Source organism: Zootoca vivipara, chromosome 8 (genome assembly GCF_965207765.1).
Source record: "Zootoca vivipara chromosome 8, rZooViv2.hap1.1, whole genome shotgun sequence".
Classification (NCBI taxonomy): Eukaryota; Metazoa; Chordata; class Lepidosauria; order Squamata; family Lacertidae; genus Zootoca; species Zootoca vivipara.
The window spans coordinates 82,772,163-82,789,288 of record NC_142591.1 but is presented as its reverse complement, the minus strand read 5'-3'; the positions used below and the strand labels follow the sequence as shown (position 1 = coordinate 82,789,288).

At 49.6% G+C, this 17,126-nt stretch overlaps 2 protein-coding genes across 2 annotated transcripts; both read right to left on the bottom strand.

Annotated features, from left to right (window-relative positions):
- Positions 1–585: 585 nt before the first annotated feature.
- On the bottom strand, positions 586–6,624 carry LOC132592531 (uncharacterized). The gene is made up of 2 exons (XM_088676045.1): positions 6,093–6,624; positions 586–2,693 (listed from the first exon to the last, which is right to left on the bottom strand). The coding sequence occupies exons 1-2, from the start codon at positions 6,532–6,534 to the stop codon at positions 2,119–2,121; spliced, it is 1,017 nt and encodes a 338-aa protein (XP_088532171.1). The 5' UTR covers positions 6,535–6,624; the 3' UTR covers positions 586–2,118.
- LOC148684923 (uncharacterized) lies at positions 3,575–5,042 on the bottom strand. The gene has a single exon (XM_088675995.1). It carries the CDS (start codon positions 5,040–5,042, stop codon positions 3,618–3,620), a length of 1,425 nt encoding a protein of 474 aa, XP_088532121.1. The 3' UTR covers positions 3,575–3,617.
- Positions 6,625–17,126: the final 10,502 nt, after the last annotated feature.

Below are 17,126 nucleotides of genomic sequence, written 5' to 3'. Positions count from 1 at the left end.
AAGACTATTATGTGCTAACTCTTTGAGTCCGGGCAATCTGGCCTCTATGTTTATTGGGGGCAGGGGGACAGGAGAATAGCAACTCAATGTCGAGAAGTGAGTGTTGTTCCTTGAATGCCATGCTATGTCAGCTATTGGGAGGTAGGAGACCCCTGGTCTAGTTGCTATGGTTATGGCTGCGACGCTGGCAGACCTTCTCTAGGAGTCAGATAATTGTCTGTTTGCCTTTTCTAAAGCAGCATTGCTTATTTATTTTTTTGTTTTTAAATTACTGCGGGGCTCTCGTCTATCAGCGCAAGGCTGGGATTAATTCTCCCGTTCTGCATGTGTTCAACAGCATGCATGCACACAAACAACAACATGCAAACAAAGTAAGCCGTTTAGTCACTGCCCCCATAAAAATATACACAGATTGGGTTGGATCTCAAAATTCAGAACGTACCAAATGCTGAACTCCTCCTCACCAAACTTAAAAGAGGGCTGGGTTGCATTTTTGCCATGATTTCTGCCTCCTCTCAAAAGAAAGATCCCTTGTGTGTCGAGGCTTCCCAGAAAATTACCTTAAATAACTCACAACTGACAACAGAATTATGGTTTGGTTTTTGGCAAATAATTTAGGGCCACAACTTTATTAATTACACAATTTTAATCCGAGTGTTGGCTTAGGCTTTTGGTTATTCACTCGTCCTTCCTAAAGAAGGACTATCCCCATCTGTCCATCTAGGACAGGACTCAATCAGCTGTCCCCTTAGGACAGGACTCACCTCATCTGCCCCACGTGGCAGGACTCACCTCAGCTGTCACCATAGGACAGGACTCACCACTGTCCGCTTGGACAGTTCCTGCTCCGACTTCCGAATGGAAGTCAAGTAAACATACCTGGGAGTGAGGAGGTGGCTGCGCCCAGTCATTCCCTCCTCACCTTCACCAAGAATGTTCCTCAAGGCTCTTGCTCTTAAAAATTGGGCCCACCATTCCCGCCAATGGCGGGATGGTAAGGACAAGAGTGTAAGCCCCGAGATTCCTTTAACGGAATACTTCTATATGGAGCAAACGGAGGTGAGGGTAGGCATCCGTGTGCCACCCCCTCTACCAACCGATTAACCAACCAAAAGCCTAACCGCCAACCTAACAAGTTGTGACAATTTGCTAGCGCAGTAGGCGAAAACCAAGAGGCAAAGCCAATCAGCCAATTGGAAAAATTCCTACTGACCCCTGAATACAGGCGGCCCCGAAGGCAATAGCAATGTCGTGCTAACCTGCAAGAAAGAAAGGGCGGGTGGGAGGGGTTCAAACGCCAGGCAAAAATGTGACTAGAAAATGGTGGACGCAGCTTTAAGAGGGGCCCCAACAACCAATCAGATCCCAGGGATTTGCATACGCACGCCCCCCATTACTCAGCATGAGCTGTGGCCTTACACAAACCAAACCCTAAGCTAAATTTCTTAACAGCCCTACCACAATCCGCTTTATATTGTATGATATAAAGCGCTTTGTGTGTCGAGGCTTCCCAGAAAATTACCTTAAATAACTCACAACTGACAACAGAATTATGGTTTGGTTTTTGGCAAATAATTTAGGGCCACAACTTTATTAATTACACAATTTTAATCCGAGTGTTGGCTTAGGCTTTTGGTTATTCACTCGTCCTTCCTAAAGAAGGACTATCCCCATCTGTCCATCTAGGACAGGACTCAATCAGCTGTCCCCTTAGGACAGGACTCACCTCATCTGCCCCACGTGGCAGGACTCACCTCAGCTGTCACCATAGGACAGGACTCACCACTGTCCGCTTGGACAGTTCCTGCTCCGACTTCCGAATGGAAGTCAAGTAAACATACCTGGGAGTGAGGAGGTGGCTGCGCCCAGTCATTCCCTCCTCACCTTCACCAAGAATGTTCCTCAAGGCTCTTGCTCTTAAAAATTGGGCCCACCATTCCCGCCAATGGCGGGATGGTAAGGACAAGAGTGTAAGCCCCGAGATTCCTTTAACGGAATACTTCTATATGGAGCAAACGGAGGTGAGGGTAGGCATCCGTGTGCCACCCCCTCTACCAACCGATTAACCAACCAAAAGCCTAACCGCCAATCAAGCCAGCCCTGGCTTGCCGCCAACACTCAGAGACCTAACCAACTTTTTAAACCCTCAGACACATCACGCAGCCAAATGTCATACCCATCAGGGGACAAGTGAACCCCATCATCCCGATATAAAAGCGGGGCTCTAACATTAATTTCGGGATGTCGAATCAAACTCCCCCCGATTTCGTACACCCGTTTGGATGCTGCGCTGTTAACCCTTTTTCTGGCTCTTTCCCCAGCCAGAGGAGGAATGTCACCCCGCCATTGCATCCTCTGCAACATTTGGGACCAAAAAACGACGGTATCAGGGAACCAAGTCCTTATCTCCAACAAATCTCGTAGGATAGCCAGGCGAAGAGATAACGGGTCAACCGCGGGGATGTCATTTTCCCCCAGCTGGATCACCAGGGCGGACGGGCACCCGAGCAAGAGGGCTTTGCGCCGCAGCAAAGGGAGAAGCTCCCCCCAGCGCATGCCCCTCTTGCCCATCCAGGTCACTTGGATGTTGGATGGAAGGCCAAGTCGAGGACCCAATGGCGTCTGGCCAGCGCGAAGGCCTGCCCAATGGACTATGGAATGTCCCACCATCCATATGTGCACGTCCGCGAGCCCTGGAGAAACATTGGAAAACAAACGACAAAGTTAGGAGCGCTTCCGAACATAAGATCTATACGCTGCAGATTTCCACCTGCCCAAATCCTTAATAGCATCAACCGAGAGACCCCAGTGGGCCGCCGTAGTGGCGGCCCCAATGCGAAAGGAATGAGGAGCGTAATTAGCGGCCACACAACCGCATGCCGCTATCACCTTCCTCATAACTCTAGTAAATTGCAGCCTAGTCATCGGGTTACCATCCTGATGCACAAACAAGGGGCCCTCCCCAGCTGGCCTTTCCGCCAAGAATTTGGCTACGTCCTTAACCGGGCAGGGGCCCGTCTGCCCCGTGGCAGGCAGTCGCATTACTGCTCCTTTACCAGCCTGGTCGGTCTTGGAACTCCGAATCGTGATTAACAATTCAGTTGGTGACAGGCGTATGTCCTGGAGTAGCAAACCCCCTGGCACCCCCTGACGCATTTGACCCACTACAATTTCACCAATTCTCAATGCGCCAAAAAAGGCTACTGAGAAAGCGGCCGAAAACAAACGGGCCTCATATTTAGACCAACACACCACCCTAAGCTTCAATCTCATTTTAGTGAGAAGGTCAAAAGAAATTGGGTTCCTGGTAGGGGAACGGGGAGGCCAAAGCCTGCCCCATCCCTCCATGGCCTTACGCACCACGAATTTGGCGCAAGGGTCCCTATTAAAAAACAATTTCGAGAAAAATGAAATGGCCACAGACTGGAGCTTTATGGTCCTGGCAGCCCTTCCCAGGTGAAACAGGTGTGCCAAATATTGAAGCACCTGGGAAGAAGAGGGGCGGGCCGCTCTCTCCACCGCGAGCGACTGACTGCGAAAAGTTAAAAAGTCAGTCCAAGCTTTCTGATAAGCCCGCAGGGTAGAGGGGGAAACAGAAGCAGCTACTCCCTGCAAGACTAGCAGCTGCCAAGGTTCCAAAGACGATCCGGGAAAATCTCCGGCTGATGTTGTGCGTCTGGAACCAGGGACCTGAAGCGCTCCATCTGAAATCGTGACAAAGCGTCAGCTATATCGTTGGCCACGCCCGGGACAAAACGCGCTGAGAAAATAATGTTAAAACGCAGGCACTGCAGCACGAATGCCCGCAGCAGAGCCGATACCCGAGTTGACTTAGAAGATTGTTTCGCAAGGACAGTCACCACAGCCTGGTTATCTGACCAAAAGCATACGCGGCGGTCCTTGAAGTCGTCAACCCAAATATGGACTGCAACTGCTATAGGAAAGAACTCAAGAAAAGTTAAATCCCGCGTGATTTCAGTGTCCTGCCAAGCAGGGGGCCATCTTTGAGCGCACCACCTGCCATTCCAAAACAAACCAAATCCCAGGGAACCCGCTGCATCGGAGTGCACTTGGAAATCGTTGTGCAGGTTTAAAACATCCTGCCACAAGGATACCCCATTGTATTCCTCCAGGAATACCAGCCACATCCTCATGTCAGCCTTCTCACCCTGCGATAAGCGCACCCGGTGATGAGGCCGACGCAGACCAACGGTGCGTTTGTTCAAACGCGCACAAAAGGGGCGACCGGGTGACACAACTTTACAGGCAAAATTAAAGTGACCCAGCAACGATTGCAGCTGGCGAAGCGTCACCTTTTCCGGCACCAGCATTTCCTCTATCACCCGTCGAAGCGTGGTGATCTTCTCCATAGGTAAGCTGGAAGTCTGGTTAACGGTATCCAAAAGGATACCCAGGTACGTGAGCCTGGTAGCTGGGCCTTCAGTCTTATCCGCTGCGAGGGGCACACCCAGCTCATTGGTAAGGTCGTTAAAGGCCTGTAGCAGGGTGACACAGTCACCCGTATCGGCCGCAGAAACCATTAAAAAATCATCCAAATAATGAGTGACCCCCGTTAATCCGGTCTTAGTGCGAAGGGCCCATTCCAAAAACGTACTAAAGCACTCGAAGGCCGCACAGGCTACGGAGCAGCCCATTGGCATGGCCTTATCAAAATAATAGGCGCCTTCAAACTGAAAGCCCAGCAACCAAAAATCAAGTGGATGAATTGGTAATAATCGAAAAGCCGATTCGATATCACATTTTGCCAACAAGGCCCCCGGCCCACACTTTCTGATCATTTTAATCGCCTGGTCGAGAGAAGCGTATTTTACCGTACAAAGCTCCGGAGGGATCACGTCATTCACGGACGTGTCCCTAGGGTGAGACAAATTATGAATGAGCCGAAACTCACCCGGAGCCTTTTTGGGGACGATTCCCAAGGGAGAGAGATGCAGATTGGGAAAAGGCGGAGACGCAAAAGGACCAGCCATGCGCTGGAGCGCTATTTCTTTATTAACCTTCCGGCTTGCGACCTCGTGCATCTCTCTCACTGACTTCTGGTTCCTAGGATTCCTAGCCAGGGGAGCCAAAGCTATCGGAATCCGGAAACCGAAGGAGAAACCATCCCGAAGATATGCAGCCGCTTTAATATTGGGATAGGATGCTAACCAGTGTTTAAGGGCCGGTAACTTAATGGGAGAAAAAGCTAACTGAAGCAATTCATTTTGATGTGGAGGCTGCGGGGGGAGCGGGGAGGGCAGGGGCAGAACCCCTTGGTGCCTGCCGGAATCCTCCCCGACCGCCACGAAAGGGCCGCCGGCCCGCATAGCAGTTAACCACCGGGTGGTTACCGCCACACCGGTCACAAGTGTGCGCATAAATACACTGCGGGCGCTGACACAGTCCTTTATTGAAATCCCAGCAGCGCAATTTTGGTGCCGCCTTAAAAGGCTGGGTCTTAGACTTTTGCTGCTCGGCGGGTTTTCGGGAAACCGACGGAGCCACATATGTGGTCCAAAGGTCCAAGTCCTTCCTGTCAAAGCGGGCGGTGTCGATGTTTGCCGCCCGCCTACGAAATCGTTCATCGTAAGCGATTGCGGCCGCTTCCCCCGCCATGTTATATGCTGACCTTACGATGGACTGATATACGATAAGGTGTAGAGCCCTGCGGGGATATGCCGCTACGACTACCCCGGAAAAAACTTGATAACAATCGAGCCAACGCTCGAAAGTCCGCTCCACTTTTCTATCCCTGCCCTTCTTCTTGGTACTAACGAGGGCCTTTCCTTGTTCAGGGACCACATCCTCTGGTGGAGCTAAATCGAAAATGTCTACATATTTACCATCCAATATCCTAGACCTCAATTTAGAGGACAGGTGACTGCCCGGAATAATATCCCTAGTGCTGTTGGTAGAAACCGTGGTCTCTGGGACCAACTCTCCTTCGAGACATTCTTGAACAGCTCCGTAACGAGCACGATGGGAATTCGCTCGACGAGCCCAGGCCCAACGAGGAAGCCCAGAATCCACTTCCCCGTAAGCCCAGTACAGCCCCATAGAGTGATCAGAACCCTCGGAGCTGGAGGACGAACCTGAGGTGGTCGAGGTCGAGGTATCGTCCCTGCGCCTCTTTGCCCGCCTCCTGGAACGACTTTTGTGACGACGCTTTCCACCACTCGACACTCTAGCCGGCACCGGGAGGGCCTCCTCGCCGGATGCTGATGAAAGCACCTCGGACCGCGAGGCGACGGCAAGAGTCTGGGATGGAGCAACGGGTGAGACAACAACATTAGAGGAGGCCCCCGTCCGCCCTCCCTGCCCTTGCCCACTTACTCTGCCCTTGGCCTGCCTCCTCCTCCTGGTGCGCCGAGGCTGCTTCCCCTCACTTCGTCGTTTGACGGGAGGGGGCGCCGGCGCCACCATAGGAGTGGAAGAGGCATTCGGCATCAGCACGCCAGAAGGCCCCACGAACTCGTCATCCGACGTGTCAGCTGGCCCAGACGTGGTCTCCGGCAGTTCCCGAATGGTTGCCATGGGGAACAGAGGCTGCGACGCCGCCACCGTAGCTTGCCCAGGGTCCAGGGATACACCTGCAGAGGTAGAGGGGGCAGAAAGAGGGTCTGGGCCTTGCAGGCCCGGAGGCATAGCCGTGGCTGCCGCCCCCTGCCCGGCCTCCAGGGGTAAACCAGCAGAGGTCGAAGGGGCAGAATGAGTGGCCGGGTTCTGTAATAAGGCATCAAGCCCAGATCCAAGCTGGGCCAGGGCCTGTGGGTCACCCGCAATGCTAGCGATGAAGGCTTCCACGCGACCTGCAGCATGCGAGGATGGCGAACGCAGCCTTTGTGAAGCGCCCTTAATGACCCTCTTAGATTTTCCTGAAGCGGATGGGTGGGATGCCATCATGAAAATTTAAGGAACTGCAAAGAACAAGCAACAATCGAGAAAATTACGCAGTAGTGCTCACAACTACCTCTAACCACTAGGCAATGCCACCAACCCCCCCCCCCAAATTGTGGCCTATTCAACTAAATGTAAGGCCCACAGCAACAGCAAGGCCCCTAGTAAAAAACGCCCCACGAATCAAAGAATTTCACCTTGCAGGCTGGGGTAGGCAGGGCCCCCCACGTGCCCAACCCCCTAAGAAGGAGGGTAGGAAAGCGGGCAGGCCACAGCCAAACTCCTTCAGATAAAGTAAATTAACTAATCAGTCAATAATAATAATAATAATAATAATAATAATAATAATAATAGCAATAATAGACAATTAAGCCAATCAATCACCAATAGATTCAAATAGCTATGAACCAAGCTATGCAGTCAGCAGTAAGGAGACAGCAACTAAAATTGGAGGGCGTAATAAGACCCTCCAGCCACTAGATGGCAGCGCTAGCCTAAGGCCAGTGGGAGGAACTCAGGCCTCCAGAAAACGCAGCCCCACTGATTTCCTGTGACTGCACAGCAAGGCTCAAATTTCTTCCTTCCGCCCCTGTTAAAGGGGCCACACACCCAAGCACCCCAAGGGCAGCACACCGAGGCACCCCCTCCTATGAACCTTATACCAAAACCACCACCCCCCAGGCCGCCAAGCAATAGTGGTGCAGGAACCCAAGCAGCGCCTGAATGGCGAGCAGCTGAGGCCGCGCGAAAAGCCTCCGGCACCCAAAATGGCGGGCGCGAGCTTGCTTTCCTCGCCGCGCCCCAGCAGGCCAGACAAAGCGAGGCCCGGCGGGGTGGGCTTCCGCGCACAGGCGTGGAGGACGCCGCAAGGCCGCAGGAGGGACACCGGCCGCCGACGCCTCCAAGCGGGGCAAGGGCCTTGCGCTTGAAAGCGCCTGGCCGGGCGAGGAACGCAACGGAAGCGGCCCGCTCACAGGAAAAAAGGTGGGGGCCTCAGGCGCGTCTTAAGACGCAGGCTCCGCTCCCCCGGCCCTCCGCCAAATAGCCCTCAGCGAATTAACAGTCCACGCCGGCGGGCACGGCGGGATCGCGGCCTCCACGCGATTCAAGACAAACGCCCCCCCCTGCCGGAACGCCTGGGCGCGGCGACAACAGCCGCCCAAGCAGGGACGCACAGCACGCAGGCGCTCAGCCGCCGAAATGGCTGCAAAAGCCGACAACAGCCGCGAGGCCACGCGCGCCGGCTCCCAGGGAAGGCCCCCCCCCCGGACCAATCAAACAAAACAAGCAAATGCAGATAAAGCCTCCCAAAAGAAAGTGCCCACGCCAGCCGAGTCCGGGCCGTTAGTGGGGCCCAAAGCAAGTGGGGAGGGGGATAAACAGGGGAGGGGGGAAGGTTAGGGAGGGAAACCGGGAACAAAACGATTAGGAAATTCGAGCGGGGGGGGATTAAAGCACAGTTCAAACCCAAATAAATCAAACAAATTAAGAGCGAAAGAGAAGTAAATAGAGTAGATACAACCAGAACGCAGTCGAGAACTCCTTGCCAGGTCCAAATCAGTGTGACCGATTCAAACGCCAGGCAAAAATGTGACTAGAAAATGGTGGACGCAGCTTTAAGAGGGGCCCCAACAACCAATCAGATCCCAGGGATTTGCATACGCACGCCCCCCATTACTCAGCATGAGCTGTGGCCTTACACAAACCAAACCCTAAGCTAAATTTCTTAACAGCCCTACCACAATCCGCTTTATATTGTATGATATAAAGCGCTTTTCGGCTGTAAATTAAGGGGAGGCAAATTTGTTCCCATGCTTATCACTGAGCCTAGGAGTCCAATTTTTGCATTGTTGCAATGCCCGTGTTTTGCTATTTTTAGAGTCAATTGAGGAGGCTGCCAGTATTCTTTCTCTCTCTCTCTCTCCAATCAATATTAGCAAGCTATTCAAGACCATCAACAAAGCAATCCATTATGGGTCCAGCCTTCTGGCAGGAAGATACGTTACATTTATTATAACACTAACGCTGCTAAGGAGACGCTATAATGCTGGTAATTAACTATTTAAACCTAGACTGACGGATTCCCATTTATGCAGCCTCTCTGCTTTGTAAGTACTAATGGCTGCACTCCTGATTTATTTATTTTTATCCCCCTCTTTCCTGGGAAGCAATTGCCCAGGACAGGAAGTGATGGCGGTTTTAATGGCAGACAGATCTGACTGGGCCAAAGGCTAAATGTGGACATTTTGTCAGCTGATGGTAAATAGCATGAAGTTCTTTTGTGAGATTCGAAGCTAATCCTCCACTCAGAGGACTGATCTGCTTCCCCCTGCAAAAAGAACGCCAAAAACAGCCAGTTTTCAGGGGTGGGGGAGACCCTGAAGGCACATACAGTAGATGTGAATTCCATATTTACACAGACCCTCTTGAAAGGGTGGACAGCCTTTGAGACTGCTAACATCTTTTGGAACTTAGTTCCCTGGAACTGAGGATCCCCTTGAGGGGATGTCTAGAGGGAGATCCAGCAAAAGACCCTGAGATATGTCAGTCTTCAAGAACACTGACACCAAAAAGTCCAAGCCAAAGAGTGAGGGATTATCATGCGTCTCCGGACCCAGAGTCAACATAAACCTCATGAGTCTGGAATCTCCTTGTGAGTTTGTCATACCTGAAACTCCTTCACCAACAGCTCTAGTTAAGAGTGTGGTCTGGGAGGCCAAAATATGTAAGGTCTTCCTCTTGAGACTTCTAGCCTCTGGAAACAGCTCAGATATCCATCTCGCCGTTCTCATCTCTCCTCCTGGCTGAGCTGTGCCTTCTGGTGTTGATATTGGGCTGCTGTTTGACCTTGCCCCTGTTTGTTTGTTTTTCCGTGCTTGACCCTAGTTTGTTTTGACTGCAGCACCTTCATCCGTGATCTCCTTGGTGGGATGTTACCACTTGGGACCTCGTCCCCTGAGGCCACGCACTGGAGCACAACAGAGTTAAAGAGTCGTGAGAAGTTGACAAAGCCAACCTGGAATTTTGCAGGCCCCATCTCATAGAATCATAGATTCGTAGAGTTGGAAGAGACCACAAGGGCCATCCAGTCCAACCCCCTGCCGAGCAGAAAACACCATCAAAGCATTCTTGACATATGCCTGTCAAGCCTCTGCTTAAAGACCTCCAAAGAAGGAGACTCCACCACGCTCCTTGGTAGCAAATTCCACTGCCGAACAGCTCTTACTGTCAGGAAGTTCTTTCTAATGTTTAGGTGGAATCTTCTTTCTTGTAGTTTGAATCCATTGCTCCGTGTCCGCTTCTCTGGAGCAGCAGAAAACAACCTTTCTCCCTCCTCTATATGACATCCTTTTATATATTTGAACATGGCTATCATATCACCCCTTAACCCCTTAATCTCCTCAGACTACAAACTCCAGAGACTGATGCTGCGACTGGACAGGAACTGAGAGTGTTCCAGATGTTTCCTCCCCAGCCCATGAAGTTGTCACAGCCTGAACATCCTCCTTCACAGAAGATTTTATTCCCTGCCTTTGGGTTCCTTGATTTGCTCTTCATCATCTTTTGGGGTCAGTATGCCGCTTCTGTGTTCCCACTCCACGATGCATTGCTTTTATCTATGTGTGGGTGTCAGAAGGCCCCAAGCACAATACATTTGGGGGGGAAATGGGGTGTGTGTATATCTTTTCTTCGTTATCACAATGATGATTGTTATTAATGGTGGTTCTCCCAAGGAAGACAAGGTAATCTGACACCGACTACTTCAGAGGGAATTGCAGGCTGCCGGGGGAAACAAGATAAGCTATGTAAGGCCTAACTTACGGTGACCTTTCTTTCTTCCCTGAAAACCACTTGCTTTAGAAAAATCTCCACGCTCATAAATCACCATCACTCACCACCGCTTGGAACAAGTGGGATGCTTTTGCTACATTTATCATGGTTTAAGGAATGTTGACATGTTGTTCTCTTCTGAATTTAAAAGTTCTCTCTCCCCCCCTCCCCCTTCTTCTTCTTCTTCTTCCTCCTCCTCCTCCTTCCTTCCTTGTCTGAAAGCTTTCCAGATAAGTGACACCCGTCTATGGAGGCTCATTTGGATAGACCAGATTGGATGTGCGTGCATCTCTGGGCGATTAAGTGGGGTCTGGGAAGCTTAACCTTGCACAGAAGGACCCCTCCGAAGGAAGACGAAGGGGTGGGGAGGACACAAGAGCAGAAGCTCGCAAAGTTAGACTGCAGCTCATAATCACGGCTGATGGCTCCCTCGTTTGTCACAGCAGACAGCGGAGGCAAAGGCTCTTTGCTTGGAAGGAAGCTGGGGGAACGTGTGGGAGGAAAGGGACCCCTTCATTTCATTGCCTGCCCACCCACCCTCCCTCGAGGTGCCTGGGAGGTCATTTACTGGCAGGGGAGGGGAAGCTAAAGTCACGTCAAGCCCATGTTTGCATTTATATATTTATTTCTTTAAGGAGAACTGTCATCCTTATGGGTCAACTTCTTAGTCTTGTTTCGTTTTCTTTTTTTGAAATTTCCATTGAAGCAAAGCAAACAAATCAAAAATAATACGTGCAAATTACACTACAGGGTTTTTGGACCCTTGGGGTGCCTTCCAACACTGCAATTCTACAATCCTTTGATTTTATGGAACACACACACACACACACACACACACACACGACTTAACACCAGGTAAGCAGAGTACTTAAGGAGCATTAGGAAATCAGAATTTCACATTGTGCCATGGAGAGAACGTCCTGTGCGTCTGTCTTTGTTGTGCATACAGTATGATAAAACACCACCAAATGGCATAGAATTTTTGCAGGGCAACATGCAATTTATGAGATGTTGCTTTTCCCAGCTAATGCTAAACTCCACAGATTTTTATGCCAAAGTCACACATCTATGAGGTTTTCCATTTGCAGACTGTTGAGGTTCCGGCAGCCACCAGCTCCCATGCCAAGAGTTCCTGAGAGCTAAACCTTTCAGCTGATCACCCCGTTGAAAGCTGCAATGAAGTTGAAATGGGATGTTTGGGCATTGCGAACATTGCTTGGAAAACGGTTGTCCAGAATTTGAATATTTGTTGGCAGTCCCACCGTAGGACTGGGGGGGTATTATTGGGGTTCAAGGATGCACCCCAGCCTTGCCAAACCCTTCAAGCGTGAAGAAGAAGAAGAAGAAGAAGAAGAAGAAGAAGAAGAAGAAGAAGAAGAAGAAGAAGAAGAAGGAGGAGGAGGAGGAGGAGGAGGAGGAGGAGGAGGAGGAGGAGGAGGAGGAGAAGAGTTTGGATTTGATATCCCGCTTTATCCCGCTTTATCACTACCCGAAGGAGTCTCAAAGCAGCAAACAATCTCCTTTCCCCTCCTCCCCCACAACAGACACCCTGTGAGGTGAGTGGGGCTGAGAGACTTCAGAGAAGTGTGACTAGCCCAAGGTCACCCAGCAGCTGCATGTGGAGGAGCGGAGACACGAACCCGGTTCCCCAGATTAGGAGTCTACCGCTCTTAACCACTACACCACACTGGCTCTCATGAAAGAGGCCCAGTAAGGGATGTAGTCTGGGGAGAGGGGGCGTGGCTTGAGGAGAGTCCCAGGGGCCAGATAGAAAGACTTGGAGGGCCACATTCATTCTCCAGGTCTCTACCAGAAGTGTAAGCACTTTAAGCATAAGGAGGAGAAAGTGTCTAAACAATGTCATTACCCTACACTAGTCAATTGCGAGAGGGAGAATGAATTCTGCATAATCAATGGAAAGGCATCGATCTGAACAATCAACTCAGGATGCAGAATCCAGCCCTTCTTGGTGCAGAACCCGGGTTAGGTTGCTACTTTTCTCCTGCCTCAGAAGAACTGATTGCTTATTTGGGACTGTGGTGAAACTCTTATCTACTACACAACAGCAGGGACCGAAAAGCTCTAATAAGAGTTGGACATTTCTGCTCCAGGAACACCCAGAAGCTCCCCTGGAACCTAAAATGAGCTAGTAATCATCCTCATCCCCAGAGGGGCCCCCCCCCCATGTTTTTCACCTGTCCCTTGGACAAATTACACTGTCGTGGTAAATCTGGGAGATTCTGCTATGTTAATTTCAACCGATTTTTTAAAAAGGAAATTCTTTAACTGTCACTTTCTTAGAAACGATTCTCCTCCCGGGCGCACTTTCTCTGCCACATGCTCTGTGCAGCAGAGCCATCTCTGTGTGCTTTGTCACATAGTCCCTGCGGGGCATTGCCTTGCATCGCAAATGGAGAGCAACCTCTTTGCTTTGAAAGAGGATTGGACAGATTCATGGAGGAGAGGGCTATTGGTGGCTACCAGCCATGATGGCTTGGCTTTGCCTGCACATGTGGAGGCAGCAATGCTTCTGAATACCAGTCGATGAGAACCACAGGAGGGGAAAGTGTCCTTGTACTCAGATCTTGCTTCTGGGGTTTTTCCATTTGTTGGCCACTGTGGGATGGTCAGATGGTCATTAGACCATCCTAGGCAGGGAGTGTTATACAGGCATCCTGTTTGGAATGTGACCCTCCCTGAGCAACAGGGTTATCCTACCTCCAGTGTGTTTCTGTAGAATCATAGAATCTTAAGAGTTAGAAGGTACCCAAGGGTCATCTAGTCCAACCCCCCTTGCAATGCAGGAATCTCAGCTAAAGCATCCATGTGTGCTCTTCCATGGTTCAGTGGTGGAGCATTTCTCCATAAGAAGGGTCCTGCTGGATCCTATTCTCACAGTGACCAGCCAGCTGTCTATGGAAAGCCCCAAAATAGTACCTGAGTGCAACCACAGTCTTCCCAGTTGTGATTCCCAGCAACTGGCATTCAGGGGCATATTGACTCTTGACAGTGGTGGTAGCCGCTGCCAGTCAATGTAGACAATACTGAGGTAAGCAGAACATATTGCACACATTGATACAGCAGAGCATGAAGCAACTTGTTACATAAAAACTTACTCCTTTTGGAATAAAACCTTGTCCAGGCTCAAAAGTTTGATTCAAAGCTTTACTTGCAGAACTTTCTGCAAAACAGAACAAAAAAACAGTAAATGATACATTCAAACAATTCCATAAGATCGTCACATCCAGCACAGGCTCAGCATCTTAAAAATAACTTTGAATAGGACTGAGATAAAAACTCTTTGCTCCTTGAGTGAGTAATTCACATCTTATTTCCACTCTGGCTGGAAACAAAAGACCAAAGACCAACTCCCCAAGATGGCAATTTGCAACTCAATACCTTCATGTGATCTAAAGTTAAACACTCACGTGTTGGCTAGCAGAGAACAAGAATAGTTAATTACCAACCCATCTAGGTGTTTAGAGAACTCCCTTTGCTCTCTTTTTTAGCTTCAGTGGAATCTTCCAGTTAAACCCTTAAAGCAATACACACAGGCATTCTCCATTTCACGGTGAAAAAAAAATCATACTAAACAGATCAGGGGCCTGATTCAGTGTAAGGCAGCTCCCTCTGTTCCTATATGTTTCATTCCCGACATGTGCCAACGAACCATTGTTCCTCCAATAACAGAAGCCAAATTTAGCTGGTCTCTGCATCTCAGTCAACCGGAAAGGTTCCAGCTTCCATCTAGCCCTTTGCTCTACTAATCATGTTTCTTGCCCTCAATAGCTTGCTTTGCTGCAATATTTGAACTAGAATGGGGAGCACTGCCCCCCAGGGATGTGAGATCCAACTGGCACGGAGTCAGGCAGTTCGTTATTATCCAGCCCTACACATCATACGGAACGTTAAAGGGCATTTCACAGCTGAAAAGGCTCCATTTCTAACTAAAGTGCATCTCGGGGCTGCCAGCAAACCCCAGGCATCAAGGGATATTTTTTTATTGTAATTTATTTCTCGAGGCAACCTCGTTCCAGCATACATTTTAAGGACAAAGCAAAGCACTTTAAGAGCATCTTCAGGCCTGCAGCAGTGATACCTGCTTCTGTCTACTGTTTAATGGCTCTTCTTCAGACGGGGAGGGGGAGCAGATATTGTAGTGTTAATGTTTGTAGGGAAACATAGAGTTTATGGGGAAGAGAGCCATAATACCCCTTCAGCCATCTGGACAACAAAAATACAACGGGGAGTTTTCAAAACGCATTCAGCTTCTTTGAAATGGAACTGGGCCGTAAAAACAAACAAACAAGGTTGTTTCTGTCAGGTTGGGAAACAGGCACAAAGCTGAAGATGTGCTTGTAATATCTCTGCGGCACAGTCACAGGTGATGGGGTTGTTTTGAAAGTCAAACAGTGCCTTCTGCTCCCAGTAAAAGCAGGCAAATGGTTATGGCAAGCAAAAGGCCAGGAGAAATGGCGACCGATGCTGCTGGAAGAGGATGAAAAAATCTCCATACCATATGGAGATATGGACAGCATCGGCGGAAGGTCCACAGAATGGCTGCGGTTCCTAAGAACACAAGAAAACCTTGCTGGATCAGACCAATGGCCCATCTAGTCCAGCATCCTTTTCTCACAGTGGCCAACCAGATGCCTGTGGGAAACTGGCCTGTGGTTTCCAGCATCTATTATGTAGAAGCATTGCTGCCTTCAGTTGTGCAGGCAGAGCATTTTATCACTTGCGAGGATACAATACCAATTACAGAACTGTACAGTTGGAAGGGGCCATGAGGGTCATCTGGTCGAACCCTCTGCAATGCAGGAATCTTTTGCCCAAGGTGGGGCTCAAACCCATGACCCTGAGATCAGGAGTCTTATGCTCTACCAACTGAACGATCCAGAAGCTAATAGAATCTTAGAGCTGGAAGGGACCCTGAGGGTCATCTAGTGTCCCGTCCCGTCCCCCCCCCCCAGCAATGCAGGAATCTTGGAATCTCAGAAAAGACTGTGGTGGAGAAGATAACTCCCCCCCCAATCAAGTAACCTGCTCTCCTGAGGACCTGATGTTTAATTTGAAGCCATTGGCTCAGCTCCTCTCCTACACAGCAGGAGAAGGCAAGCTTGGCTCATCTTCCATGTAACAGCCTTTTAGATGTTTGAAGATGACTATCCTATCTCAATCTCCTCTTTTCCAGGCTAAACAAACCCAAGTCTCTCACCTGTTCTTCATAAGACTTGGTTTCCAGACCCTTATCATCGTGGTCACCCTCCTCTGCACACGTTCCAGCTTGTCAATGTCCTTCTTAAACTCTGGTGCCCAGAATTGGACACAGGACTCCAGGTGGAGTCTGGCCAAGGCAGAATAGACCTGCTGCAAAGCAAGCTTTCACTGGTGCAATATATTGAAAAAACATTATTCTCACCCTTATGCTAGTGTAACAGCTCTTATGCTGGCAGTCAGAGAATGCTGAATCTGGGTCAAAGTAAGGTTACCAGATTTTTTTCAATGAATCCAGGGACACTTTTCAACTTCAATGGATTTTGTATGGGTACTGATTTGTAAATCTGGGGATTATCTCCCAGGAAACAGGGACATCTGGTAACCTTAGGTCAAAGGAATCAGCCACACAGAAATTTGGAGAGTCCCTGGTCTGCCTTGAGGCGCCTTGTTAACTGTGAGATCTGTCTCAGAAACATGAGAACCTTACCTGAACCACCCCAATCACCTTGCAATTGGGGTACCCACAGACCCGGTCCATCCCTTTTATATTTGGTTGTGTAGGAATGTGCGTTGATATTAGTTTCTCCAACACCCATGAGCCTCAATGGTCAGGGATAATGGGAGTTGTCCCAACAGCTGGGGGGGGTGTCCTCAGGTTTTCCCTCCTTTTTAGACTTCAGTTCCCATAATATTATGTTACAGGTAGGTAGCCATGTTGGTCTGATGTAGTCGAAACAAAATAAAAAAATTCCTTCCAGCAGCACCTTAAAGACCAACTAAGTTTTTATTTTGGTATGAGCTTTCATGTGCATGCACACTTCTTGGTACTGAAGAAGTATCTGAAGAAGTGTGCATGCACACGAAAGCTCATACCAAAATAAAAACTTAGTTGGTCTTTAAGGTGCTGCTGGAAGGAATTTTCATAATGTTATGATTGGCTTTATTTTTGCACCTTTCTACAATAACGGAACTGCCCTCACAACACAAAGTGCCTGGTTCAGCAGGCACTGGTGCAGGAGGAAGAAACAAAGGAGAGGAAGGATTGGTGGGAACGAGAGCTGAAAGAGTGGTGCTCCCCCTGTTGTCTCTTGAAAGAGGGGTGTCAGCTCCCTGCTCCCAATAGGGCGATAACTCAATGGCAGACCACATGTTTTGCATGTAAAAAGTCCCAGATTCAA